The following is a 26,140-nucleotide window of genomic DNA, read 5'->3' as shown; positions in this document are numbered from 1 at the left end:
GTAATAAGACTGCGATTATTGGGAGAGTAGAGGAATTGGTCTTATTAGGATCTTCTTTTACTGGTCACTGTCAAGTAAATTGTTTCCAAGTATTTAACAGATACATGCTGCTCTATGGTCTCCAAAAGGGGCCTGTTTTCCTTGAAGAGTAACTAAAGAGAACAGGCAGTCATTCCCTGGAATTTTGCTTTTGCTAAGAGCAGGTAGAGAATTCAGCTGTATTTGCTCTTCTATTTATTCTTTCTGTATTTAGAAGGGAAAACACAACAAGGTGGACCCTTTCAATCCTCCTCAAGAGTATTCTGGGATTTATCCCCAAGCTCTCTTTGGGCCCTCTAAGCTAGTCAGAAGCACTAAAGAGGGGGTAAGGGGAACGTTAGAGGGAATACTCCAACTGACAACCATATACACATATATACTGTTATTTCAGTAAAATTTTAAAGTATGAATTTAGTAGTCTTCAAAATGTTACAACCATACCACAGACCTCAGTAAAGCTGCAATATATCAATTTTTCCTTTAGTTTCAATTCTTTAACTTTTGAGGAACCAAAATAAAGTCAAAATTTCAAAACATATGATTGTAAGCAAAGGTTATGCTGAGAATTAGGAATTCACAGCTGAGAATTAAGGATCTATGTTGTTAATCTTTTTAATGGATTACTTGATATGATACAGTGTAAAAAAGGTAGGAATCTATCAACCTCTGACTCTAGAGTTTAAAAAAATATTGACAACTCATCCTACAAAATCATGATTACCTCCCAAGTTTCCACAATAAAAAGAAAATTATGAAAGTCAGAAAGCAGCTTGATTGTCAGTAGTATCAGTTTCAATTTTCTTTAACCCGTGTGAATGTTTAAAGATGTGTGGGAAAATAAAAGGAATCACACTACTTATAATGTTCATGATAACAAACTCTTCACGAAAACATTTAGAGACTCTATGATTTCACATTTAAAATTAGAGTACTATTAGTAGCCAAGAAGCAAAGGTTTTTAAATATCTCACTGCTCAGTGTATTTCTAGCGATTTATAGAGTTTAGCAGAACTGTAAGGGTTTCTTGAGTTAATTTTGAACATTAACTTATTCACATGCCATAAAGCTGTTACACCAAATATTTAAAAATTAGAGCTGTGCTGAAAATAAAAAAACCTACAAAAAGAACTTGACAGAGATGTTTCTTGCCTTTAAGACAGTTTCACAGCCTAAAATTTCAAAAAGCAGTGAAAAGTAGAATTGGTTGTTTTGCTTGCTGGATTTTTCCATTTGAATATTAATCAATGTAGCATTAAGTCTAAAATTCAGCTACTAGTAACATTATTTTCTCAGTAGTCATCACTTGCAGAAAGGATTCTGAATATACACAAAGTCAAAAAAACAAACCTAAGATGTTAGGGCCTATTTTTTACACATTTGAGTTAAAATGAATGAAAACAAATAAACCTAATGAAGGCACTATTGTAAACAGCAATCCACATTCTATCCCTACAACCTCAAAAAAAAGACGTCCACTAGGAATTGAGAATTATGCTATGGCCCTTCAGAAAAACTAAGAAATCATAACATTAAGAAGAAACTGAATTATGATCTCTACACATTCTATACTGACATAATAAATTATCTGTCAGCAGTACCTTGAAATCTCCTAAACTGTTAAAGTACTAATCTGAAAAAGCCCACTTAACCACTCTGAAGTTTAAATAGTCAAAACATTTACTAAATCAGTGGTTCTTAAAACTAGAGTGTGTGGCAGAATAACCTGGTACCTGTTGAAACACAATGCTATGCCCCTCCCCCAGCATTTCTGATTCACTAGGCCTGGGGTGGGACCCAAGAGTATGCATTTCTAATAACTTCTCAGGTGATGCTGAAGCTACTGGTCCGAGGACCATCTGCTGAGAACCACAGACCTAAATTATGAACGGTACGTCAGCACAGCCCTAACCAAAAGTTTGGTCAAGATGCATGTAAACAAATAAGGATAGAATAATGCTTAGAAACAATGCTGATAAATTCACCCTTATTACATCAAAACATCTACATCTGCTTCATGGTCTTCCTCAGTCACTTTCAAGGACAGCACTTCTTCATTAAGGAAGAGCCCACTGAGCCTCTCCTTCCGAGCCTGCCTCTGCTCTTTCAGCTGCCTCTTGCGTAAGGCCTTCTGTTGTAACTTCCGCTGTTTGGATCGCTTCTGTCAAAATAAAAAATTCTAAATCAGTGAGGTTCAGTTCTGGCATACCCACCCCAAAGTATGGATCAAATTCGATATTTTCTGAATAGATATGTTCAAATTCCTCTGCAGTACAATCTTGGTTCTAGTAAGTGAGCCATTAGCTTAGACATGAAAACAATTTTTCAAGATTCTATATTTATGGTATTTGACTAGGAAATCTGATTAGGAAGGTTTGAAACTTGATCATTTGACTAGTTATGGATAACCAATCATTTCTAAGGCTTTTTTATATCAAATTAAGGTACACTGGTGTCAGTGCAGAGGAAACATGCAGTGAACAATAATGAAAACAAATGTAGAGAACACTGTCAAAATCTCTAATGCTTATTCTTTGAAGGTGCCTTTCATTCAAAAGCATTAGCAATTTTACAATGGCTGGGAAAGAACCATGTCTTTTTCATATTAAGCAAATGCCATCTTTTAAGCCCATTAGAAACCCAGTGGGTACTCTATTTCTTGCCACTGGTGAACTGATGCCAAAAAAGAATGACCACATACACAGAGGAAACCCTTGGCAACCAACAAAGCTGGCTATGTTTCTGCTACTTTGGTTAAGAACCAAGTAAAGAATCACTTTCCAGGAAAAGTCACCACTGGGTTCCCAAGAGTTATAGAGATACCCTTATCATCTGTAAGTTAGCTCCACACTGTCACCACTGCAAGGAACCGAACTTTCCCACTAAGCATAACAGAACTATGCTATATACATTTAAACTTTCTATTTTTTATGCGTCCAAAAATACTATACAGAGTTTTTTCAACTGTGAAAAGAGTAGTCAGAAATTAGAGAAAGCATTATTACATTTAAAAAAGAGCTACAAAGAAACATTCATGGTTAAAACTTTAAGAAAACATTTAACACACACACACATACAAGACATATAGGACATTTTAGGAGCTAATAGACAGCAACATCAGCAACCTAGTGAGATCTGCTTAATAGTAAGTTGCAGTCAGTATTGCAATCTTGAGACTCACTCATTATTTCCATCAATTTATCTTACTTAAAACAGACACAAAAATCAGATAAAATTGAAGGTAATATGGCTGTGGGTCAAAACAGCATTTCAAAGCACTCAATGCAGAGGGCTTTGTTCAACAGCAGAGAATCCTGCTTGCTCAATTAAAATAAAAACCCACAGGCATCTATAGAGCAGGATAATTTTAACTCTTCAAGAACTGTATATGAAGGAATACTAATGTTAATATTGAAAGGTAAAGTTTTGTATTGATTAGACGTTTTACTTTTGAATCCCGAATCCGCTCTGCTGCACTTGCAGACAAGTTGCTGTCACTGTGTGCTCGACTCATGTTGGCACTGGAGTTTGAAGCAGAGTTTCCAACACTGGACCCACTGCTGCTTGCAGAACTGACCATGCTGGCACTGCTGCTGCTGGCACTGGCACTGGCACCGCTCACTCCACTGGTGCTTGCACAACTAAAGTTGCTTCTCTTCCAGGCCTCTCTTGTGGGCCGTAGGCGAGGGCTATGCTCCTTGATATAGTTTCTGACCTTGGAACAGACAGACAAAAACTGGTTAGTATTGTACCTTGACGTTCTGCCCTCAAAATAATGGAGAAAAGAAGAATATTGTACTTAAAGATTGTCAAAAGTGCTACAGGTGCATATAGGTTGACCAGAAAGACAAAAGAAATCTCTAAATGTAGAAACAAGTACCAGAAAAATTCTGGTGTTCAAAATTCTAGAATAAATGTTATGAAGCTAGATTTTTTTAAGTATATAAAATATAAGCAGTAAATGATAAGCTACTAGCTTCCAGAATTTAGGAGTGTAAGAAAATAACACTAGAAACAGAAACTAACAATAAAATAGATAAGAGTAGGCATTTTTTAAAAGGTTGCCACTTAAGTATGCTGCTAATTATATTAGAGTGTTTCCTAGATCTTAGGTAGGGGCCCATAATACTTGTCTTCAAATGCAAGGCATCAATTTACCATACTAGTGAAAAATGGGCTGGAATGTAAAAAATTATATAGTTTGTCTGTTGAGAGAAACACTGAAATGAGAGAAATTTTTCATAAATGATGACAAATACAAAAAATTAAAATGTTCACTCAAGTACAGCTCTCAATAATATTTTGATTCTGTCCACTGGTCTTTTGTAAGATGAGTTATTAGAATAAATCTATACCTTAGCATAACAACTCCTTAAATTGTGAAGTCAAATTTCAAATCCTATATAACTAGAAAGTAGGTTCTATATCCAAATGATCCCAGAAAGGTATGGCCACATGAGATATACATAAAATCTCTTAAAACCACATGTTCTAATATTACATTTCACAGCAGTGATTTTGACCTTAATTATCTATATATTTATATATGACTATTCAAGTATAAAAAGCAGAGACATTACTCTGCCAACAAAGGTCCACCTCATCAAAGCTATGGTTTTGCCAGTAGTCATGTATGGATATGAGAGTTGGACTATAAATCAAGCTGAGCACTGAAGAACTGATGCTTTTGAACTGTGGTGTTGGAGAAGACTCTTGAGAGTCCCTTGGACTGCAAGGAGATCAAACCAGTCCATCCTAAAGGAAATCAGTCCTGAATATTCATTGGAAGGACTGATGCTGAATCTCTAATACTTTGGCCACCTGATGCGAAGAACTGACTCATTGGAAAAGACCCTGATGCTGGGCAAGGTTGAAGGCAGGAGGAGAAGGGGACAACAGAGGATGAGATAGTTGGTTGGCATCACCGACTCAATGGACATGAGTTTGAGTAAACTCCGGGAGTTGGCAGTGGACAGGGAGGCCTGGTGTGCTGCAGGCCATGGGGTCGCAAAGAGTTGGACACAGCTGAGCTACTGAACTGAACTGCTTCAAGTATACATGTTATAAAACAATGGTATTTTTAATAGCTGTAGAATCTGTATTTTCTTTACATACCTGCTTCAGTTTTTCATCTGTGAGACAGTTAAGTTCAATAATAAACTCACTGTCGGTAGGGGAGATTTGAGCAGAAGGATCAATTATTTTAATAATATCAAGTTGTTCCCGAAGACCCATCTCAGTACTGACTTTACGACTCAGATACTCAATATATTCCACCTATATGATGAAAAATTATAATAAATAATATCAATGCCAAAACCTCTGATCTTTTAGTGTGCAACTTATAATATGTTTAAGTATCAGAAACACTTATATTTTTCCCTGCAAAACAATTAGAGCTCAAATTCATATTTACTAAGCAATCCACATTAATCCAGTAGCTTTAAATTAGACAATAAATGAAACTTCACATATTCTCCACATATACACTTTTTGTGTGTGTGTGTGTGTGTTTTGGAACTTTTTATTTTTTATTTTATTTTTTTTTTAATTTTTTTTTTAAATTTTATTTTATTTTTAAACTTTACATAATTGTATTAGTTTTGCCAAATATCAAAATGAATCCATCACAGGTATACATGTGCTCCCCATCCTGAACCCTCCTCCCTCCTCCCTCCCCATACCATCCCTCTGGGTCGTCCCAGTGCACTAGCCCCAAGCATATACGCTTTTAATTAAGAATGTCAAGATCTCTACCTGCTCATCGTTTGTCATTGCACTCCAAGGAAGTTCATCTAAATTCCGGTGCTTGTTTTTCTTTTTAGGAAGCAGGCAAGGTGAACTTGGAATACTGGGTATGACATCAGAAAGTACATCACTCCCGCTGGCAATGTCACTGCCAGGTAACTTTATAAAAATAAGGAGAAGGTAGGGAAAGAAAAATTAAAAGCAAGAGTTTAAATGCCATGTTTCATATTGACTAAAAATTACTTTAATAAAAGACTAATGACAAATACTGAATCAGAAGACATTAACTCTGATCCACTCTTATTTTAGACAAAGCAGCAACATCATACTCTTTTTATATGCAGTCATTCAATGAGCAGTATTTTCCAAAAGCTTAAAATCACAATCGAAGCTTATTAAAATGCTAACTTAAGAATCGCTCATCATTAAGGTTTTAAATTCATGTGAATGCAGGTTAGGGCCCACACTGCATAATGAATAAGAAGCATTAGTCTCTATCTCAAGAAACCTGAGTGATCTGCCACTATCTGGCTCTTTGCCAGACACTGTGGTAGATATAATTTCAAAACAAAGACAAATAAATCATGTCCCTTGTCCTCATGACTGTATTAATAACCTCAAGACAATTAAAATAATTTAAAATACGTTGTGAATACGTATCCATGGCACTGTAACAGGTACACGGAATCCAAAGGAGTCTAAGTCATGGTCCTTACACAACAACTTTATATTCTACTTGGAAAGATAACACAGTAGCACAAACATATAATTATACAACATAACGAACAACAAATGCATGTTTGAGATGACAAGTCATCAATGGAAATACCTAGCAACAAACTGAAGCTACAAGACTAAAGCTTAGAGAACTACTAGGGGACAGACACCAGGGAGTCAATTGCATAGAAGAGATGTATGAAGCCACAAAAAGGGGGTGGATCACTCTGCAAGGTGATCATGTTTACAATGAAGTTATCTAAATTAGCTATTCCCCCTTAAAAACATTTTTACTTTGATAGTCATTGATGAATCCAAGTACATAAGTGACATCCAACAATCTATGACTTCCTTCAAAATCTCATTAACTAACACTGCTTGAATTATTCACCCTTAGCCCAAATGTCAGTGTAATAGTCAGTATTAAGAACATTGCTGAATGCATGCACAAAGGCCATCTTTTCCCGTTTTTAACATCAATAAAACATTTTGCTATTTCCCCTTTGAAAAACTTCAAATCACAACATTACTATGTTAAAGATCCTCCTGGGGTTCCTAAAACAAAATGAGGCACTCCTTATCAGATGAAAGGCCTCCCCTACTTCAAACTACTTTGATAAACTAGGTAGAAAAAGGAACTTCCAAAATATCTATACTCTCAAAACATAAGAAAAAATTTCATCTAAATCTTTAGCAAATATCTGTTAAGTGCCAGACTACATGCTAAGCATTTTAATTTGTCCCTTTAATTCTGTTTACATGGTTGTTGGGGGGTGGGTGGTAAAAAACAGGCAATTAATGGTCCTTTGGCCATTTTTTTTTCTGGGGAGAAGTAAAAGATCCCAGAGTTCAAATCCCAGCCCCACTGCTTACTAGCTGTGTGATCTTGTAGACGTTAGTTCCCTTCTTTGAGCCTCAGAGTCTTCAGTAAGTTGTGGTTACTATCATCCATCTCAAAGGACTGTTGAGAGATTATATGAGGTAACATGCCTGGCACATAGGTGATACTCAATAAGTTGAAGTGTGTCCTTTTTTCTGTACCTTGCCATGGTTTTAAAAAGAAAGGAACATAAACTCTGAGAATATTTCATGTTGCTTAAGTGGCTGGGTTAAGTTTCACATGTTAGTCTCTAATAATGACAGCTTGGGGTAAAGGAAGAGGCATTCACGTAAAGAGAATAATAAAACCATAGGTAGAAGAGAAAACAAAAACCAACACAGGATGAGATTAAGAAGACCTATATAATTAAAACAAAATCAGTGCTAGGGATTTAAAAGCTTTACAAATGAACCAAAGCTGTTATATGATATAAAGAAGTAGGCCAGTAACATTTCTAAATAGAAGAAGTAATAATGAAATTGGTCTGGAAAGAAGATGAGTTAAAAAGCAGTATGGGGGCTTCCCTGGTGGTTCAGTGGTTAATACTCCTGCCAATGCAGGGGACATGGGTTCAGTTCCTGGTCTGGGAAGATCCCACATGCCTTGGAGCAACTAAGGCTGTGTGCCACAACCACTGAGCCTGTGCTCTAGAGCCTAAGAACCACAACTACTGAAGCCCTCGCACTGTAGAGCCTGTGCTCTGCAAGAAGAGAAGCCAATGCAATGAGAAACCTGCACACCTCAACGAAGAGTTGCTCCTGCTCGTTGCAACTAGAGAAAGCCCGCACCCAGCAATGAAGACCTAGTGCAGCCAAAAATAAATAAGTAAATAAATATTTTAATAAAATACAGTATGGGAACAAAATAGAGTAAAGACTGGAATTAGGAAGCTCTTTTTGTGATTTGGACCTGGACTAAGATAAGCAAAAACAGAAAGAAAAATGGGAACAGATAGGGAAATTTTCAAATGAAATACAATTTACAAGATTATTTGATAACTGAACAGATAAGGATAATAATCAACTGGGGCTACCCAGGTGATGCAGCAGTAAAGAATCCACTTGCCAATGCAAGGGATTCAGGTTCGATCCCTGGGTCAGGAAGATCCCTTAGAGTAGAAAATGGCAACCCACTCCAGTATTCTTGCCTGGAAAATTCCACAGACAGAGAAGCCTCGTGGGCCATAGTCCATGCGGTTGCAGAGAGTCAAACAGGACTAAGCACACGGCACACAATAGTCAAATATCCGTGAGACCAGAAGAAAATTGGCAACATTTCACAGTCATACAACCCATCCAGGTTAACACACAACCCTTAAAGATCTCATTTTTTTATGGCAAGAGACCTGAAGTAATGTTATATAGATCTAGTCCAACACCTCATTTTATAAGTAAGGGAAAAATGATATCCAGGGAGGGTCATACGGTTAGTGGCAGCATCCAAATCAGGACACAAGTCCAGAACTTTCAACTATATCAGACTGTCCTGCCTTGCAGGTAGTTTGGAATGAGAGAAGAAGGCAATTTGGGGTATGGTGAGTTTGCAGTGATCATGAGAAAACCAAGTACAAATGTTCTTTGAAATTACCATTATCATTTTTCAATACAATATAAGACATGTCACAAAGCAGTCTTTTTTTCCCTCCATGAAAACACAGTAATTGGAAGTTGCATTACTGATTAAGGATTCAGCACCAGATAATGGGTTAGCATTAAATAATAAGGTCATTCAAGTGGAGATGTCAAGTAGCCAATTGGAGACATGGGATTACAGCTGCAGATGTACAGAAGAATTTACTGTACGGATTCCTGTGTATTTATTAGAGCGGCAATTTTCTATTTTATAACTGAATATATTTCAGAGTCAAAATGGTTAATAACTCTCATATTTTTCATAGACAACAATATTTTGTATATTTATATTAGAATCAGTAATTGTGACAAGGAGAATTAAATCAAACTTCTGCCATATTTTCTGTAGCATGTAGCAAAATTTTATGAGTAAGCTCATTTCTGTAACAGCTGATGTGCAATTTCAAATTGCACCTCTAGGTTTCAAGCATGACAGCTGTATTACTCACTTTCTAAATTTTCTATGCTTTCCTGCTCAACAATAAAATAATTTCTCAAGCTTTAAGACTAGTCAAATATATCTTTAACAATAAAAGGACTGCAAGCAAAGAAAACTAAGTGCAAGGCAAAATGCTTTGATGCAACTTCAAATGCTAAGATGCTTTTCATTCTAAGGTTAAAATCCTGCCTTATCAGGTAGTTAGCATTTCTCTTCCGAGAGAATCTATGAATCATTTATATTTATTTTAGTAGTAACTGAAACATCTGTTTAGAAGAAAGATTTAAACATATGTAGATTTTAATCACAACAGAGGTAATATGAATTTTTTAACTACAGTCAATGATTTTTAGTCTATATTAATCCTAACACATAATTTGTAATTATCTTCTAGGTAATTTACTATTCATCACTATGAGATCTCACAAAGACAAGAGAGCTTTATAAACCTTTCAGCATATTTAAACAGCAAATATCCATGGTAACAGAGTACCTACACTCCAATTTCAGAAGTGGGAAAACACATTACTAAGGCAGGCCTTAGTTTGTTTCAATGTTGTAGTCAGTCGTGCGCATTAATGGTGAGTGGTTGGGGATAGTTTTCCACTCCACTCATAAAATGAATGAAGAAGTCAGCAATTAAGATTTTAAAACGCCTGCCATTTTGCAACATTATGGATGATAAGAACTCTAAATAAGTCACATGAAATAAGCAAAAATAATAATATATTTCTCAGAATTATCAGAACTCCATCTGCTTACACTTTATTAAAAATCCTTGTAGTCAGATATTAAATACAAAGTGTGCACTTCAAAAAAACAAGACAGTGGGAAGTAGAGGAACAAAGAATGAGAATTTGTGATTAGCAGAGGCAAAGTATTATATATGGGATGGATAAATAGCAGGGTCCTACTGTACAGCACAGGGAACTATATTCAATATCCTGTGATAAACCATAATGGAAAAGAATATATACATATCTGGGAGTGTGTGTGTGTATAACAGAGTCACTTTGCTGTAGAGAAGAAGTTAATACAATATTGTAATCAACTATACTTCAATAAAATTTTTTTAAATGAGGCACTGAAGAATACAAAAGGTATAATATATAAACAAAAATGCACACCACTTTATTATTTATAATAGAAAAAAACTGAAACAGATATGAATAGAGGAATGGTTTCATAAGTTCTGGAATATCTAGTACCAGGAATATTATGTAGTCATCAAATGAATAATTTAAATATCACAAAAAAGTTTATACGTTAAATGAAAATTTTTTATTACAGCATCTTATCCAGAAGAAAAGCGAACACTGCCCAATTCACTGTGTGAGGCAAAGTGATACAAAGGCATCACAAGAAAGGAAAATTACAGACCAATATCTCTTATGACTACCGATGCAAAAATCTTCAACAAAATAATAGCAAATCCAATCCAGCAGCAATTTAAAAGGATTATATACCATGAGCAATTACGATTAATCCCAGGAATGCAAGGGTGAATCATTATTAGAAATCAATATACAACATCACAGTAACAGAAGAGAAGAAACTGCATGATCATCTCAACAGACATGCAGAAAAAACATGTGACAAAATCTAACACCTTTTCATATTAAAAACATAGAACTAGGAATAAAAGGGAAATACCTCAATATGACAAAAAAGAACATCTGTGAAAAACCTACAGCTAATATACTCAATAGTGAAGGACAAAGCTTCTCACCTAAGATAAGGAAAAAAACAAGGATGCCTGCTTTTGCCAGGGGTATCTAGATCTTCTCTCTTTCAACATTGTACTAGAGATCTCGTCAGGGCAATTAAGCAAGGAAAAAAGTATCCAGATTGGAAAGGAAAAAACAGAACTATATAGTCATAGATGACATGATCTTAAATACAGAAAACCCTAAAGAATCTATACACAAAATATTATTAAAAATGAGTTCAGCAAAGTTGCAGGATACAAAATCAATATATGAAACACAACTGTATTTCTATACACTAGCAGTGAATAATCCAAAAAATGAAATTAAGAAAACAACTCCATTTACAACTATATTGAAAGAATAAAATGTTTAGGAATAAACTGAACCAAGGAACAAAAGACCTAATTAAGCATAGAAAACTATTTAAAAAATCACTGAAAGAAATTAAAGAAGGCCTAAATACATTCTGGCCCATGTTTATGGACTGGAATATTTAATAATACTATTAAGATAGCAACATTTCCCAAATTGATCTACAGATTCAATGAAATCTCTATCAAAATTCGAACTTCCCTTTTTGAACAAGTGACAACCTGATCCTGAATTTTGATAAAAAAAGAACAAAGTTGCAGAACTCATACTTTCTGATTTCAAATCAGAAAGCTAGAGTCATCAAAATATAAGGATAAGAATATCTTGCCATAGATAGCTATATGAATCAGTGGAATACAATCAAGAGTCCAGAACTAAACCTATATATGTCTATGACCAATTCATTTCCACAAAGGTACCAAGACCATTAGATAAGGAAAAAAATACAGTCTTTTCAATAAGTGGTGCTGGGACAACTGGATTTCTACATTCAAAATAATGAATCTGGAACTCCTACCTTATACCATATACAAAAAGTAACTCAAAAGGATCAAAGACCTAAAATGTAGGAACTAATTAAAGCTATAAAATTCTAAGAAGGAAACAGATGAAAAAATTTGCATGATCTTGGATTAAAGGATGGTTTTAAAAATATGACATGATAAGCACAGAACTCAAGAAAATATAAATTGGAATTCTTTAAAATTTAATTTTTTTGTGTATTAAAGGACACTATATCAAACGAACAGACACAATCAAGTGAAAAAACAACACAAAGAATGGGAAATATTCTTGCAAATCATGTATATAAGGGTCTAGTAGTCATCACGTATAAAGCATTCTTACAATTCAATAATAAAAAACAACACAACTTAAAAATGGGCAAAGGATTTGAAAAGACATTTTCCCAAAGAAGATACACAAATAGTAAGATAAGAAAAGATGCTCAACATCATTAGTAATTAGAGAAATGAAAATCAAAATCACTATGTGTAAGACATAGTAGGATGGCTGTAATAAAAAAAGACAGACAATATAAAGTGTTGGAAAGGAAGTGGAGAAACTGGAATTTTCATGTATTGCTAGTAGAAATGTAAAATGGTACAGCCACTTTGGGAAACATTTTGGCAGTTTCCCAAAAAAGTGAACATAAAGTTATCACATGGCCCAGCAACTCCCAATGTATTTTCAAGAGAATTAAAAATAAAAATCCATATGAAAACTTATACCTGAATGTTCATATTAGTATTATTCATAAATAGCTCCAAAGTGGAAATAATCCCTCAGTTGATGATGAATTAAACAAAAAGTGATGTATCCATAAAATGGAATATTCAGTCATAGAAAGAAACTGCTATGGACTAGATGCTTGTCACCCCCTAAATCGGTATCTTGAAACCCTAATCCTCAATGTGATATTGAAGATGGGGCTTTGGGAGGTAATTAAGTTTATAAGACGTCATGAGGGTGGAGCCCTTGTGATGGGATTGGTGACCTTATAAGGGAACCAAAAGAGGATATTGCAGAAGACAGCATCTGTAAGCCAAGAAGAGTGTGCTCACCAGAACCTGTCCATGATGGCATTCTGATCTTGGACTTTCAGATTCCAGAACCACGAGTGTTTGTTTTTTAAACCACCCATCAATGATATTTGTTACAGGAGCCTGAGCTGACTTAAGACAGGAATGAAATATACTCTTATGTGCTATAACATGGATGAACTTTGAAAACAGTGAAAGACCACAGACACAAAAGGCCACATATTACATGCTGCTGCTGATGCTAAGTCATTTCAGTCATGTCCAACTTTGTGCGACCCCATAGACGGCAGCCCACCAGGCTCCCCCGTCCCTGGTATTCTCCAGGCCAGAACACTGGAGTGGGTTGCCATTTCCTTCTCCAATGCATGAAAGTGAAAAGTGAAAAAGTTGCTCAGTCGTGTCTGATTCCTAGCGACCCCATGGACGGCAGCCCACCAGGCTCCTCCGTCCATGGGATTTTCCATGAGTACATTTATATTAAATGTCCAGACAGGTAAATCCATAGAGAAAGTAGAAGAGTGGTTGCCAGGTGACAGAGGGAAATTAGGACTATTCACTAACAGGTATGGGTTTCTTTTGGAGTGATGTAAATATCCTGGACTTAGACATGGTGGTGGTTGCACAACATTGTGAATATATTAAAATTTCTGAATTATAGAATTATTAAAATGGTACCTTTTATCTCAATTTTTAACATTTTTTATCCAAATCATATTTATAACTGGAGAAGGCAATGGCACCCACTCCAGTACTCTTGCCTGGAAAATCCCATGGATGGAGGAGCATGGTAGGCTGCAGTCCATGGGGTCGCAAAGAGTCGGACACGACTGAGCGACTTCACTTTCACTTTTCACTTTAATGCATTGGAGAAGGAAATGGCAACCCACTCCAGTGTTCTTGCCTGGAGAATCTCAGGGACGGGGGAGCCTGGTGGGCTGCCGTCTATGGGGTCGCACAGAGTTGGACACGACTGAAGCGACCTAGCAGCAGCAGCAGATTATTTCTTCTTCTTTAAAAACCTCTTATTTTTCAGCATAGTATTGTTTATAACTAGAAAAAAACTGAAATCAACCTAAATATTCATTATTAGGGAAATGATTAAATTATGCTTCAGTTATTGAAAAGAATGAGATAAAGTAGTTGAAACAGCAGAGGTGACCAGGGATCAAACCTGTGACCCCTGCAGTGGAAGCACAGAGTCTTAACAGCTGGACTGCTAGGGAAGTCCCTTTGTGTGCCTTTTTAACACTGTGCAAACATACTGTATCTGTATAAGCTCTTAATGGTGGTAACCACAGCAGAGTTGGACTTGGAGACTTATTTTTAATTTTATGCCATTCGGTATTATTTTATATTTTAATAATTTTTTTTTGAAATAAAATGTTTGATTCTTCTTTTGTACAACAATTTCAAGTATCTAGAAGGCAATATTCAAGCATACACTGAATATAACAGTTGCTGTATGCAAGGAAAGCTTCTTCAAATGTTATTGTCTTTTCTGTTGTTGTTATTCTCTTTTACAATCAGAAAATGGATGTTGCAATAACGTGATCTACATTTTCTGAAGGACTGTTTGGAAATGCTGCCTCATAATGACAGTAATTTGCTACAAAGCCATTTTTTTGTGTTATAATGTGCCAGAGAAGAAAAAACACTGTTAGGTGGAAAACATCTCTACATATGAAGAGAAAACAAAATGAGAAATTATATTCCTGACAACAATGAAAAATTATGTATTATGGAGTGGTTTGTGATCTTATATATAATATGACCCTGGTGTAAAATTATTATACCTATAAGGACATGAAGGCCATTTATTACTAAAGAGAAAATTTGCTTGGATTAATGCATAGAAAGGTATTGATGATATATATATTAACAAGAACATTATACAAGTACTAAATTACATGAAAATGTACAAAAGGTTACCTGCAGCATGAGAAGCCTAAAAGGTACATTAGTAAAAATAAAGGATACATATTTCTTCTAATTCTTAATGCTGTCATAGAATCTTTAGGACTGAACAAAAATTGGAAGAAATTTACTTTGAGGTAGAAATGAAAATACCCGAAACAGAAATTCATACTTCTACTTATGGAGTAATAATGGCAATATAAGAAAAAAAAAAACCTACCTGCCATTCAAATTCGCTATCTGACCAATCCCAGTATGTGCTAATAGAAGAAGAGACATCACTGCAGACACTCCCTTCAGGAAATAAATCAAAAGACGTGAACTCTTGATCATCTAATAGGGAATAGCAATCATCTTGATCTCCAACAGAAACGGATGAAAACAGTTCTTCACTGCATTCTGAGCTGGCCACACTTGTTCCACAGGAAGTTAAGTTCCACCTTAAAAACGACACAAAGTCAATCACAACAGAAACTACAGAATCCATACAATTTTTTAAGATACAAACAGTTCAGTTCAGTCGCCCAGTCGTGTCCAACTCTTTGTGACCCCATGGACTGTAGCATGCCAGGCTTCCCTGTCCATCACCAACTCCCAGAGCTACAAACAAGATATATTTATTACATTTATGAGGAATATGAGCATATTTCTAGATACAATATACGATAATTATTTTCAAAAGAGCTCTTGTAAAGATGTATAGTAAAATATTTACGAATGAGTATGTCTGGAACCTATCTCAAAATTATACGGAAGGGATTGAGGAATGAGTGCATGTTCAGTCGCTTCAGTCGTCTGACTCTGTGTAATCTTATGGACTGTAGTCTGCCAGGTTCCTCTGTCCATGGGATTCTCCAGGCAAGAATACTGGAGTGGGTTGCCATGCCCTCCTCCAGGAGATCTTCCTGACCCAGGGATAGAACTTGCATCTCTTAGGTCTTCTGCATTGGTAGGTGGGTTCTTTACCACTAGAGCCACAGATAGGGGCATAGATAAAGTATGCTGCCGTATGTAATTACTGAAGCTGCATGATGGGCATATGGGGTTCATTACACTATTCTCTACTTTCATATCTGACTGGAGCCAGAATGAATTCAAATTCTTGCTCTGTCATTTGCCTGCTGTTTGATCTGAAACAAAACAAATCTTCGCCAAGCCTGGGTCATCATATTTAAAATGCAGTTACTATGAACATTATATGACAATGCATACAGAGCACTCAGTGGATATAAAATGTGCTCAATACATGGCAGCTATTATTATTTTTTTTTAATTACTGGTTTTAGGTTGTGCTGGATCTCTGTTGCTGTGCCCATGTTTTCTCTAGTTGCTGCAAGTGGGGGCTACTTCTCTAATTGTGGTGCATGGGTTTCTTATTGTGGTGGCTTCTCTTGTTGTGGAATATAGGCTCTAGGGTGCAGGCTGAATAGTTGTGGTGCACAGGCTTAGTTGTTCTGTGGCAGGTGGATTCTTAACCACTGTGGACGACCAGAGAAATCCACAGCTATTATTATTAAAGGAAGAGGGCAGTCAGTGCAGGGCAGAGAAAAGTACCAACACAGTATACAGGCAGAAGCTCAAAGTGTTTCTTACATTTAAGTAACTTTTGCAAATATGTTAGAATAAGAAAGGAGTCACGAATAAGATTAAAATGACCAATAATTCCACTAATTAGCAATAACTGATCCATAATATTTTGGTACTTTTTTCTACATGCATATGTATATTTTTATGCAATCAGTGTTTTGTGTGTGTATAGATATTAGTGCCCTATTTATTTTCACTTAACATTATATACTGAACATTTACCCAGCTATATTACTTGAAAACATTTTAATGCCTATATAGTCCATTGATTAAACATAATTTATTAAACATTATCCTTCAATAACAGGTACTTAGCTGTTCAAAATTCCATTTTTTGGTATTACAAATAATACTGAGATGAAACCTTTTTGTTTATAATTATTTATCCAAATATATAATCTCTTAGGATAAGTAACTTGAAAGGAAATTACTAAATCAAACAATATGAACACTTCTAAGGGTGATAGTATACTTAGCCAAGTACCTTTCTGAAATGTTACATAAGTTTACACTCCCTGCTGCTGCTGCTGCTAAGTCGCTTCAGTCGTGTCCGACTCTGTGCGACCCCAGAGACGGCAGCCCATCAAGCTCTGCTATCCCTGGGATTCTCCAGGCAAGAACACTAGAGTGGGTTGCCATTTCCTTCTCCAATGCATGAAAGTGAAAGTGAAGATGCTCAGTCGACTCTTAGTGACCCCATGGGCCACAGCCTACCAGGCCCCTCTGTCCATGGGATTTTCCAGGAAAGAGTACTGGAGTGGGGTGCCACTGCCTTCTCCATTACACTCCCTAAAGCAGTCTATAAAAGTGTTCATTTCACAACCTTAATAGCACTGAAATTTTCATTTTTAAAATTTTACCTAGCTGATAGGAGAAAAACTTTTTTATATCAATTTTTATTTCTTTGACTACTGTCAAGAACAAAATTAAAAATATTTATTAGCTATTTTACTACAGCATTTTACAATGTGTTAGTATTTTTCTTGTTGATTTTAAGAGTTCTTTATATAGTAAGGATATTAATATTTTGTCTGTATTATTTGTATGCAGGTCAAGAAGCAACAGTTAGAACTGGACATGGAAAAATGGACTGGTTCCAAATTGGGAAAGGAGTACGTCAAGGCTGTATCCTGTCACCCTGCTTATTTAACTTACATGCAGAGTATATCATGCGAAGTGCTGGTCTGGATGAAGCACAAGCTGGAAAAAAGACTGCTGGGGGAAACATCAATAACCTCAGATATGCAGATGACAACACCCTTATGGCAGAAAGCAAAGAGGAACTAAAGAGCCTCTTGATGAAAGTGAAAGAAGAGAGTGAAAAAGCTGGCTTAAAACTCAACATTCAAAAAACTAAGATCATGGCGTTTGGTCCCATCACTTCATGGCAAATACACGGGGAAACAATGGAAAAGTGACAGACTTTATTTTGGGGGGCTCCAAATTCACTGCAGTTGGTGACTGAAGCCATGAAATAAAAAGACGTTTGCTCCTTGGAAGAAAAGCTATGACCAACCCAGACAGTGTAGTAAAAAGCAGAGATATTACTTTACCAATCAAGGTCCATATAGTTAAAATTTTGCTTTTTCCAGTAGTCCTGTATGCATGTAAGAGTTTGACCATAAAGAAAGCTAATCACCAAAGAATTGACACTTTTGAATTGTTGTACTGGAGAAGACTCTTGAGAGTCCCTTGGACTGCCAAGAGATCAAGCCAGTCAATCCTAAAGGAAATCATTCCTGAATATTCATTGGAAGGACTGATGCTGAAACTCCAATACTCTGGCCACCTGATACGTAGATTCATTAGAAAAGACCCTAATGCTGAGAAAGAATGTAGTCAGAAGAAGGGGATGACAGAGGACTAGACAGTTGGATGGCATCACTGACTGAATGGACATGAGCTTGAGCAAGCTCCAGGAGATGAAGGACAGGTATGCCTGGCATGCTGCAGTCCATGGGGTCTCAAAGAGTTGGACACTATCGAGCAACTGAACAACAAGTGTATTATCTGTTGCAGGGTTATGCATTTTTCTTTTTTTTTTTTTGGTCTTGAAACCTACAAATCTGTTTCCTTTTATAAATTTCCACTAGCTTTATATTATTGAGATAATCTTCATTGCTTTGGCAGTAGCCTAGGAAATTAATCCTTAGGACATGAGTTAGTATATCTGATACTAATAAGGTACTGAAATAATGACTTCCTCAAGAATAGCCTATTACTTACCTATTATTGGAGAAGGCGACGGCACCCCACTCCAGTACTCTTGCCTGGAAAATCCCACGGATGGCAGAGCCTGGTGGGCTGCAGGCCATGGGGTGGCTAAGAGTTGGACACGACTGAGTGACTTCACTCTTACTTTTCACTTTCATGCATTGGAGAAAGAAATGGGAACCCACTCCAGTGTTCTTGCCTGGAGAATCCCAGGGATGGGGGAGCCTGGTGGGCTGCCGTCTATGGGGTCGCACAGAGTCGGACACAACTGAAGTGACTTAACAGCAGCAGTACTTATTATTAGGTTGTTTCTCATCCTTCATTAAATCCAGGTTTTTTCTTGAGTTATGTATTCATTTTTTAATTTCCCCTCTTATTTTACATAGCTAATCTTAATTCCAAAGTTCTTGATTTATAAAATTTGGGCAATCTGACAATTTTATGGCACCTTTTCCTTTGTGATAAAGGCAGAGTATTTTAAAGCACTGAAACATACACAACATAAAACACTGAAACACACACGCTAACCTAGTATAGTTCCATAATATGAAAGCAGATGTCAACAAACTTTTATAAATAGGCAAAAACTCAAAATTCATCTAAGAATCCTAGAATACCTTTTAATATTACATAGCTTTATCACACGCTTGCTAGGTAAGCAGTATACGCATGTTTTAAAAAGATCAACAAACCTGGTAGAATTAACCTAATTGCTTCAGTCATGCAATAGGACAATAAAAAGCCTTGAATGGCAATTACAAGTTCTGTCCTTTCACACACTCAACAGACATTTAGTTAGTCAGTATCTTCAAAGTGCCAAGCACTGTGTCATGTACTAGGAAAAGCTGTCAGGTAATTGTTTTAATAGGAATTTCTTCTCAGCTTCAAAAATTTAGTAGAAATGTGTTTTTTTCATGAGTAATAATGACTCTCTTTTTTAAAAAAACTATGCCATATTTAATAATTGAAACATTAGGTCACTGACAAGGGAGTCTGGAATTTGCTTGATTTTGTGCTCTTACCTTACGGCAAAATCAGGATGTTCCTCAGTTTCAGATCTGTAACTTTTAATAGATATTACAAAGTTCTGGGTATTCTTAGAAGACTTAGCTCCTTGTTCTTTTCTTTTTTTAATTAACAACAAGGAAACTGATCTCATACTTGAAAGTCATTTACAAAATGGAAAAACAGCACTCTGAGTTTTCAAAAAATTCTCTTATCTTCTAATATGCAAATATTATTATTGTTGTTTTAAAACAATGTAGATAAAAACCAAGTAGGAAGTACTTTCATCCACTGCCAGTGGGAGTGTTATATTGGCACTGACATAATCTGTATATATAGATTTGGTACATATGTGTATAAAGCAATTTGGTAGTGTATATATAAAGAGATTTAAAAAGGTTCATTCCTTTGGACTCAGTAATTGCTTGGCTAAGAATCTATCCCTTTTCCCAAATAGAAATTTGGAAAAGAAGATGTATATACAAACTTGTCCAAATATTATAATAGCAAATAAAAAAGGGGCGAGACAAATGCTCCCAAAACATTGGGAATAATTAAATGAGTATATTTTATAATCATTAAAATCATATTTTTGGACCATTTATTGGAAAAGAAAATACAAGTGCAAATAACCTGGTCACAAATTTTATATATATAGCTTGATCCTGGTTTTTATTTATTTATTTTTTTGATCCTGGTTTTTAAAATTATATGTGTACAAAAAAATAATAACATTAATAGTAACAACAGGGAATTCTCTGGTAGTCCAGTGGTTAGAACTTGGTGCTCCCATTCCAGGGGCCCAGGTTCAATCTCTGGTCAGGGAACTAAGATCCTGCAAGCCTCATGGTACAGCCAAAAAAGGTAACATCATCAAAATGTTGACACCTGTTATCTGTGGTGAAAAGGATTATAAGTAGTCTTTATGGTTTTGTATATATGCCCACAATTTTTTCTAATGAGCTTTTATAATAGAAATTTAAGTGATGCTTTTAGACAGTTCTTTTGGCTTCAAACACGTAACACAAGAGCACCATGTACGTGCGCTCAGCACTGAACTCTTCAAACTTACAAAGCCCTTAAATCTTATTCCACTAAGAGAAAACTACCTAACACTAAGATCCTAGCCACAACCATGCAATTATTCACAAAGGACACTCTCTCCATATCTCAGAAGAAAAATGTTGAAAAGAATCCATGAAATGGGGTTTAACTCAGTAACTAGGCTTACTGCCAAAATTTTAATTAAAAAAAAACAAAAAAGCCAAGAAGACTTATCCGCAAGGCATTTCAGCAATAATATACAGATGAAGGGCTTTCAATGGCATTTTTGTAAAATTAAGAAAAGTACATGCATCATATACATTCTTCTGAAGCCTTTCTCAGGAAGACCTAACCATTACCTCTGAGAATGAGTATCCAATGAGCACTGTGGAATCAAGTCCTACTGTCAATGATGAAAAGTCATTCCAAAGCCATCCTTTCTCAGTTAACAATCCCCTATCATCATGTGTATTCATCACTGACGTCCTGCTAGAATTCCCATACAACCACCTTGACCTCTGCTACTCTCTGGAGCCCAAAAGGCCATCAGGGTCCCAAGTTAGAACAGATGACACAACCCCCTAATCAGCTCATTCAAATTTCCAACTTTCATCCCAGCAACTTCAATTGTCTTGGGATCCTTACCCATCTCTCTTACCCCCTCTATAGTTTGGGAAGTAAACAACATTCCATGATATTTCTAAGGCTAATTCTTCCATTTAGCCTACTGAGTTAATCCCATCCATCTCTTTGTCATGCCACCTGCTCTAGTATTTTTTATTTCTCCTTTTCCTGTGGGCTTCTTCTAAGGAGCTAACATCCTATTCTTCGAAAATAAACACTAGACAAGGCAGAAAACAAAGAAACTTTCACTTTTTTTTCCCCCAAATTATCATCACATCTCCCTTTCCCTTCCCTGTTAAATTTATTGAAAAGTTTCTTCTATTCTTCCAACCTTTGTAACCCACAGTTCCACTCCTATTGCACTACTGAAATTGCTGTTCTGATTACTCCCCAATCTACATTTCTAACCTGGGTAGTTCTCCAAAGCCTTATCCCCATCCTCAATTTGTTGCAACAAATCCCTAAATAAAATTATTGCTGCCTCTGTAACATATCACTTCGTGAAATGTGGTTCTCCCACCTATAACTCACAGCTCTTCTGCACCTCCAATTTTCTAACAAGACAGGAAAACTGTGGGTGGAACAAAAGGCACCCAGTAGTCTTGGGCTTTTTCTAGTTAATGGGGCTAGAAATGGGGCTCTGAAATCACAGAACTGAGTAACTAACTGCTGTATACAATACGTAGTTCATTTTGTATCCTGCCAATAGGGTGTAGCAAAGTGAGACACTGTCCTCCCACATGCTTTTCACAATTGTTCAATGTCAAAGTACTGATGTACTCCTGAAAGAGGAAGAGAAAAACACACTGAGTAGTTCATATTAACCTCCTTCATCTCACAATTATAGGATCTACCAATATCGCTGTAATTTTTTCAATTTGCTAAAGGATATCCTTCATTTGATGACAATGGAAGTACAGTGGACAAAGGCTGAAAGAAAATCCACAGTTACATCAGAAAAATTCTATCCTCCAAACCAAAAAAAAAAAAGCCTTAAAAACTATATACATATATATTTCATATTGACATTTCAATTAAAAAATGTTTTTTGGCTTACTGAAATTTATTTTATTCTCCCCAAATTCCAGACAAATTCAACTTGGTCATAAAATCCTAAAAGATACTCCTAGGAAAGTGAATTCTCAGGAAGTTGGCCATGTTCATGTAATTTATTTTCCAGTGAACCTAGACCAGTGACACACCAATATAAGTGACAGGTGACTCTAAACACAGCAAACATTCAAACTTAGGGATCGTAAGTAATAGTGCCTTGACCCTCTTGGTTAATGAAGACTGCATAGATATCCCAGAGTCCAGTAAATGAGTGGGCACAAAACTGTCATCATCACAAGGCCCTTATCAATAGCATCATCTAAACAATCTCCACAGTTTTGTTATCAGGTAACAATGAAGATGCAAGATAAAGGTAAATCAATTATCTACCCACTGACAAGCTTTCTATTTTTAATGGGACTTATTTCACAATGATTAAACCCAAGACACGGCTTCCCTGGTGGCTCAAACAGTAAAGACTCCACCTGCAATATGGGAGACCTGGGTTCGATCCCTGGGTTGGGAAGATCCCCTGGAGGAGGGCATGGCAACTCACTCCAGTATTCCTGGCTGGAGAATGCCCATGGACAGAGGAGCCTGGCAGGTTATGGTCCATGGAGTCTCAGACAGTTGGACATGACTGAGCAATTAAGCACACAGCAAACCCAAGACACAATATCAGTACTCAACTATTCAGATCTGATTGTTGGATTGTTCCTTGAATTGATGAATAACGTGCTGTGAAGAAAAAAAGTGACCCATATGATTCTGAAATAAAAGAACTCCTTAAACTAAACTTTTCCCACATATATGATTTAGCTGTTTGCTTCTCTCTGAAAAGAAATGACTGGAAGCTTATGGTCCTCTCAAATGCCACCCTGAGGAGGGGATAAGAAGGCAGAACATTCCAGAAGGAAAAAGATTTAAAAAGCAAGGTAGCCTGGGGCAGAAACATCACCTGCTCTAAGAATTGCTAATTCTACTTTCCCTAAACTCAGCTGAGAAGAGTGCAGAGCAAGATACTTTAGACCTGCTGCTACCATTCCAAGCCCTGTGAAAAGGAGTTGTTGTTGTTTAGTCGCTAAGTCCTGTCAGACTCTTCATGACCCCCTGGACTGTAGCCTGCCAGACTCCTCTGTCCATTGGAGTTCCCAGGCAGGAATACTGGAGCTGGTTGCCACTTCCTTCTCCAGGGGATCTTCCCGACCCAGAGATTGAACCCGTGTCTCCTGGCATTAGCAGGTGGGTTCTTTACTGCTGAGCCACCAGGGAAGCCCAGGGTAGGAGAAGGGGTCTTGAAAAACAGGCAGTAACTAGAAAAAAATAACGCTAACTTGGAAAAAATGGGGTTGAACAAGAACCTCCCCCTCTATCTTCATCACCTCATTCTGGAAAACAACCTTGACCTTACCAAGGTCTGATAGACAAGGGGGAGAAAAACAAGGAGAAAATGGGGAGGAGGAGAAGGAACAGAACAGAACAATCTGTAAGAAATGTATTATTCACTGTTCTTCACTCCCCAACACCTCCACACATTTTGGGAGCACTTAACCCCTATCCCCACTCCCCTGCCCTCATCATCAGAGCAGGCTAATCCTGAGATCATTTAACTTTCCTGTGTATATGATTTACTCCAATGCGGCAAAACTTAAATATCAAATATGTGCACAAGTATTTTTATTTTCCAATGCAAACAATTCTAAGCACACTTGATTTCATAAATGTTACATTCATAGTAACATTTAGTCACATCCTGGGCTTCTGTGAGTTAGTCTAAGAAACTAACAACCATTTATAACACTGCAGCCATTAGCTCTGTTCCAAGTTTCATCACTGGCTCCAAAGGAGTAATCCTGGCTTTGCCAAACTCGGTTTTATGACCTTGAACTCAGTCTTTTCTCTCTAGGCCCCAGTTTCTTCATTTTTTATAACCAGGATTTGGAACAGTTAAAACAAACTTACCATGACTTTCTTTTCAAATGTATTACAGTGATGAGCTTCATCATTATTTAACTGTAACACCTTGTTTTCAGACTATAACTTTCTTTTAGGTAACAAACGTATTTTATACATTCCTGGTACTCAGTAGAAGCTCAGCAACTCTGTAGATTGATTTAAGGGATTGGTGGGGGAAGCATGCAAAAGGTATTAGAATGTGGAAGGATTTGTTTGTGCTCATATTGTAAAATGGACCAGAAATCAGAACTAGATGCCTTTGCCTTAATTCAGCTCCAGTATTTTCCATAGCTGAACCCCTCTCTCTTTCCCTCCTCCCTTGCCTCTCCTCCTCCTCCCTTTTTCTCCACACACCTTCCCCAGCCTGTTTGTGCGCCCCTATACAGGCTTCCCTGGTAGCTCAGCAGTAAAGAACATGCCTGCCAATGCAGAGACTTAAAGAGACTCAGGTTCGATCCCTGGGTCGGAAAGATTCCCTGGAGGAGGGCATGGTGACCCACTCCAGTATTCTTGCCTGGAGAATCCCATGGATAGAGGAGCCTGGTGGGCTATGGTCCATGCAGTAGCGAAGAGTGACATGAGCGATTGAGCCTGCACATACACGAATACATATAATATGCACCTATGTTATAGGTTGGGGCTGTGTGTAAAACATCTTCAAATTCCCCACATTTGATATAACACAAATGTCTGCATGATAGAATTCTCCAGAACACTCTACCTTCTAATAAAACTAGTTAGAGGATGCACCCTCTGAAGAAATTTGTATAAGCAAGCTCATCCTATGCTTCACTCCATCCCTCCACTGGCGGAGCAAACCAAAGGATGTGCTTCAGGAAAGAATCTTCCAGATTTAAGCTTATACATTTTGGCAGGGCCTAAAGCGCTAGGGCAAAGGGTTCACAGAGAAAGGAAAAAAAGAGAATCATCTGGTTTTCTAGAGCTTCACTAAAAAATGGGAGGCGGGTTGGAGGTTGGAAACAGCGCTATAAGACGTTTAAAAAATAGAGAAAGGAATATTCTAGCTTTCAAAGTGCCACCTTTCAAAACGTCGACTGATTTTGATTTTGAGCCATCCGAAATCCTCTCTGTAGCATACCGGAATTGGAAGGGGTTAAACTTTTGCGGGTGGATGGAAACAGGGAAGCATCTAAAAATCAAGGGTGGGGGTCTGGGATTCGCAGGGTACAGATGGGGCAGGAGGGGGAAGGGAAGAGTAGCTGGGTCAGAAGATGAATGGGGTGGGGGGAGAGAGTAAAATGCCGGCTAAAAGGAAAATCGGAGGGAAGGGGTGAAATAGGGAGGGGGAGAGGGAAGGAGCCCGGGAATGAGAGGTGGGTGGAGAAAGGTGGGGGAGGGGGCAACTGAACGCACAGCCCCTAGGCTGAGGGCCAGGATCGGGGGGAGCCGGCGTTGTCCGACTGGAGGCAGGGGTGCGGTAAATTTGCTCCTGCCCTCAGCAGAGGATTGTACCTGTTGGTGTGGAAGCGGTGGAGCGGGTCCGTGCGATGGCAAGACGAGAGCTGGCAGCCGAAATCGCTGATGTCCAGGCAGCCCGGCTCCTCGCTCGGGCAGGTGCCCACCCCACGAGGGGGTCCCAGAAGCGGGAAGGGCTCCTCGGGAGTTAGAAACTTCTCGTATGAAGTGGTGGCTGACGCCTCGTCGGACAT

General features: G+C 37.3%; 1 protein-coding gene across 1 annotated transcript; it reads right to left on the bottom strand.

The window, feature by feature from the left end:
* Positions 1 to 1,604: 1,604 nt before the first annotated feature.
* FAM199X (family with sequence similarity 199, X-linked) lies at positions 1,605 to 26,140 on the bottom strand. Its single transcript, NM_001206237.1, has 6 exons — positions 25,944 to 26,140; positions 15,208 to 15,427; positions 5,794 to 5,943; positions 5,152 to 5,313; positions 3,485 to 3,751; positions 1,605 to 2,197 (listed from the first exon to the last, which is right to left on the bottom strand). Exons 1-6 carry the CDS (start codon positions 26,138 to 26,140, stop codon positions 2,027 to 2,029), a joined length of 1,167 nt encoding a protein of 388 aa, NP_001193166.1. The 3' UTR covers positions 1,605 to 2,026.

The sequence above is a fragment of the Bos taurus genome, chromosome X (genome assembly GCF_002263795.3).
Source record: "Bos taurus isolate L1 Dominette 01449 registration number 42190680 breed Hereford chromosome X, ARS-UCD2.0, whole genome shotgun sequence".
Lineage (NCBI taxonomy): Eukaryota > Metazoa > Chordata > Mammalia > Artiodactyla > Bovidae > Bos > Bos taurus.
This window is presented reverse-complemented; position numbering and strand designations above follow the sequence as displayed.

What these genes read in the sequence shown, in the direction of transcription:
- FAM199X (NM_001206237.1), bottom strand. Translation starts at nt 26,140, where the DNA reads ATGTCCGACGAGGCGTCAGCCACCACTTCATACGAGAAGTTTCTAACT. An exon ending in CACCGCTTCCACACCAACAG is followed by an intron (nt 15,428 to 25,943) that starts GTACAATCCTCT and finishes GTCGTTTTTAAG; the next exon opens with GTGGAACTTAACTTCCTGTG. An exon ending in ATAGCGAATTTGAATGGCAG is followed by an intron (nt 5,944 to 15,207) that starts GTAGGTTTTTTT and finishes ATTTTTATAAAG; the next exon opens with TTACCTGGCAGTGACATTGC.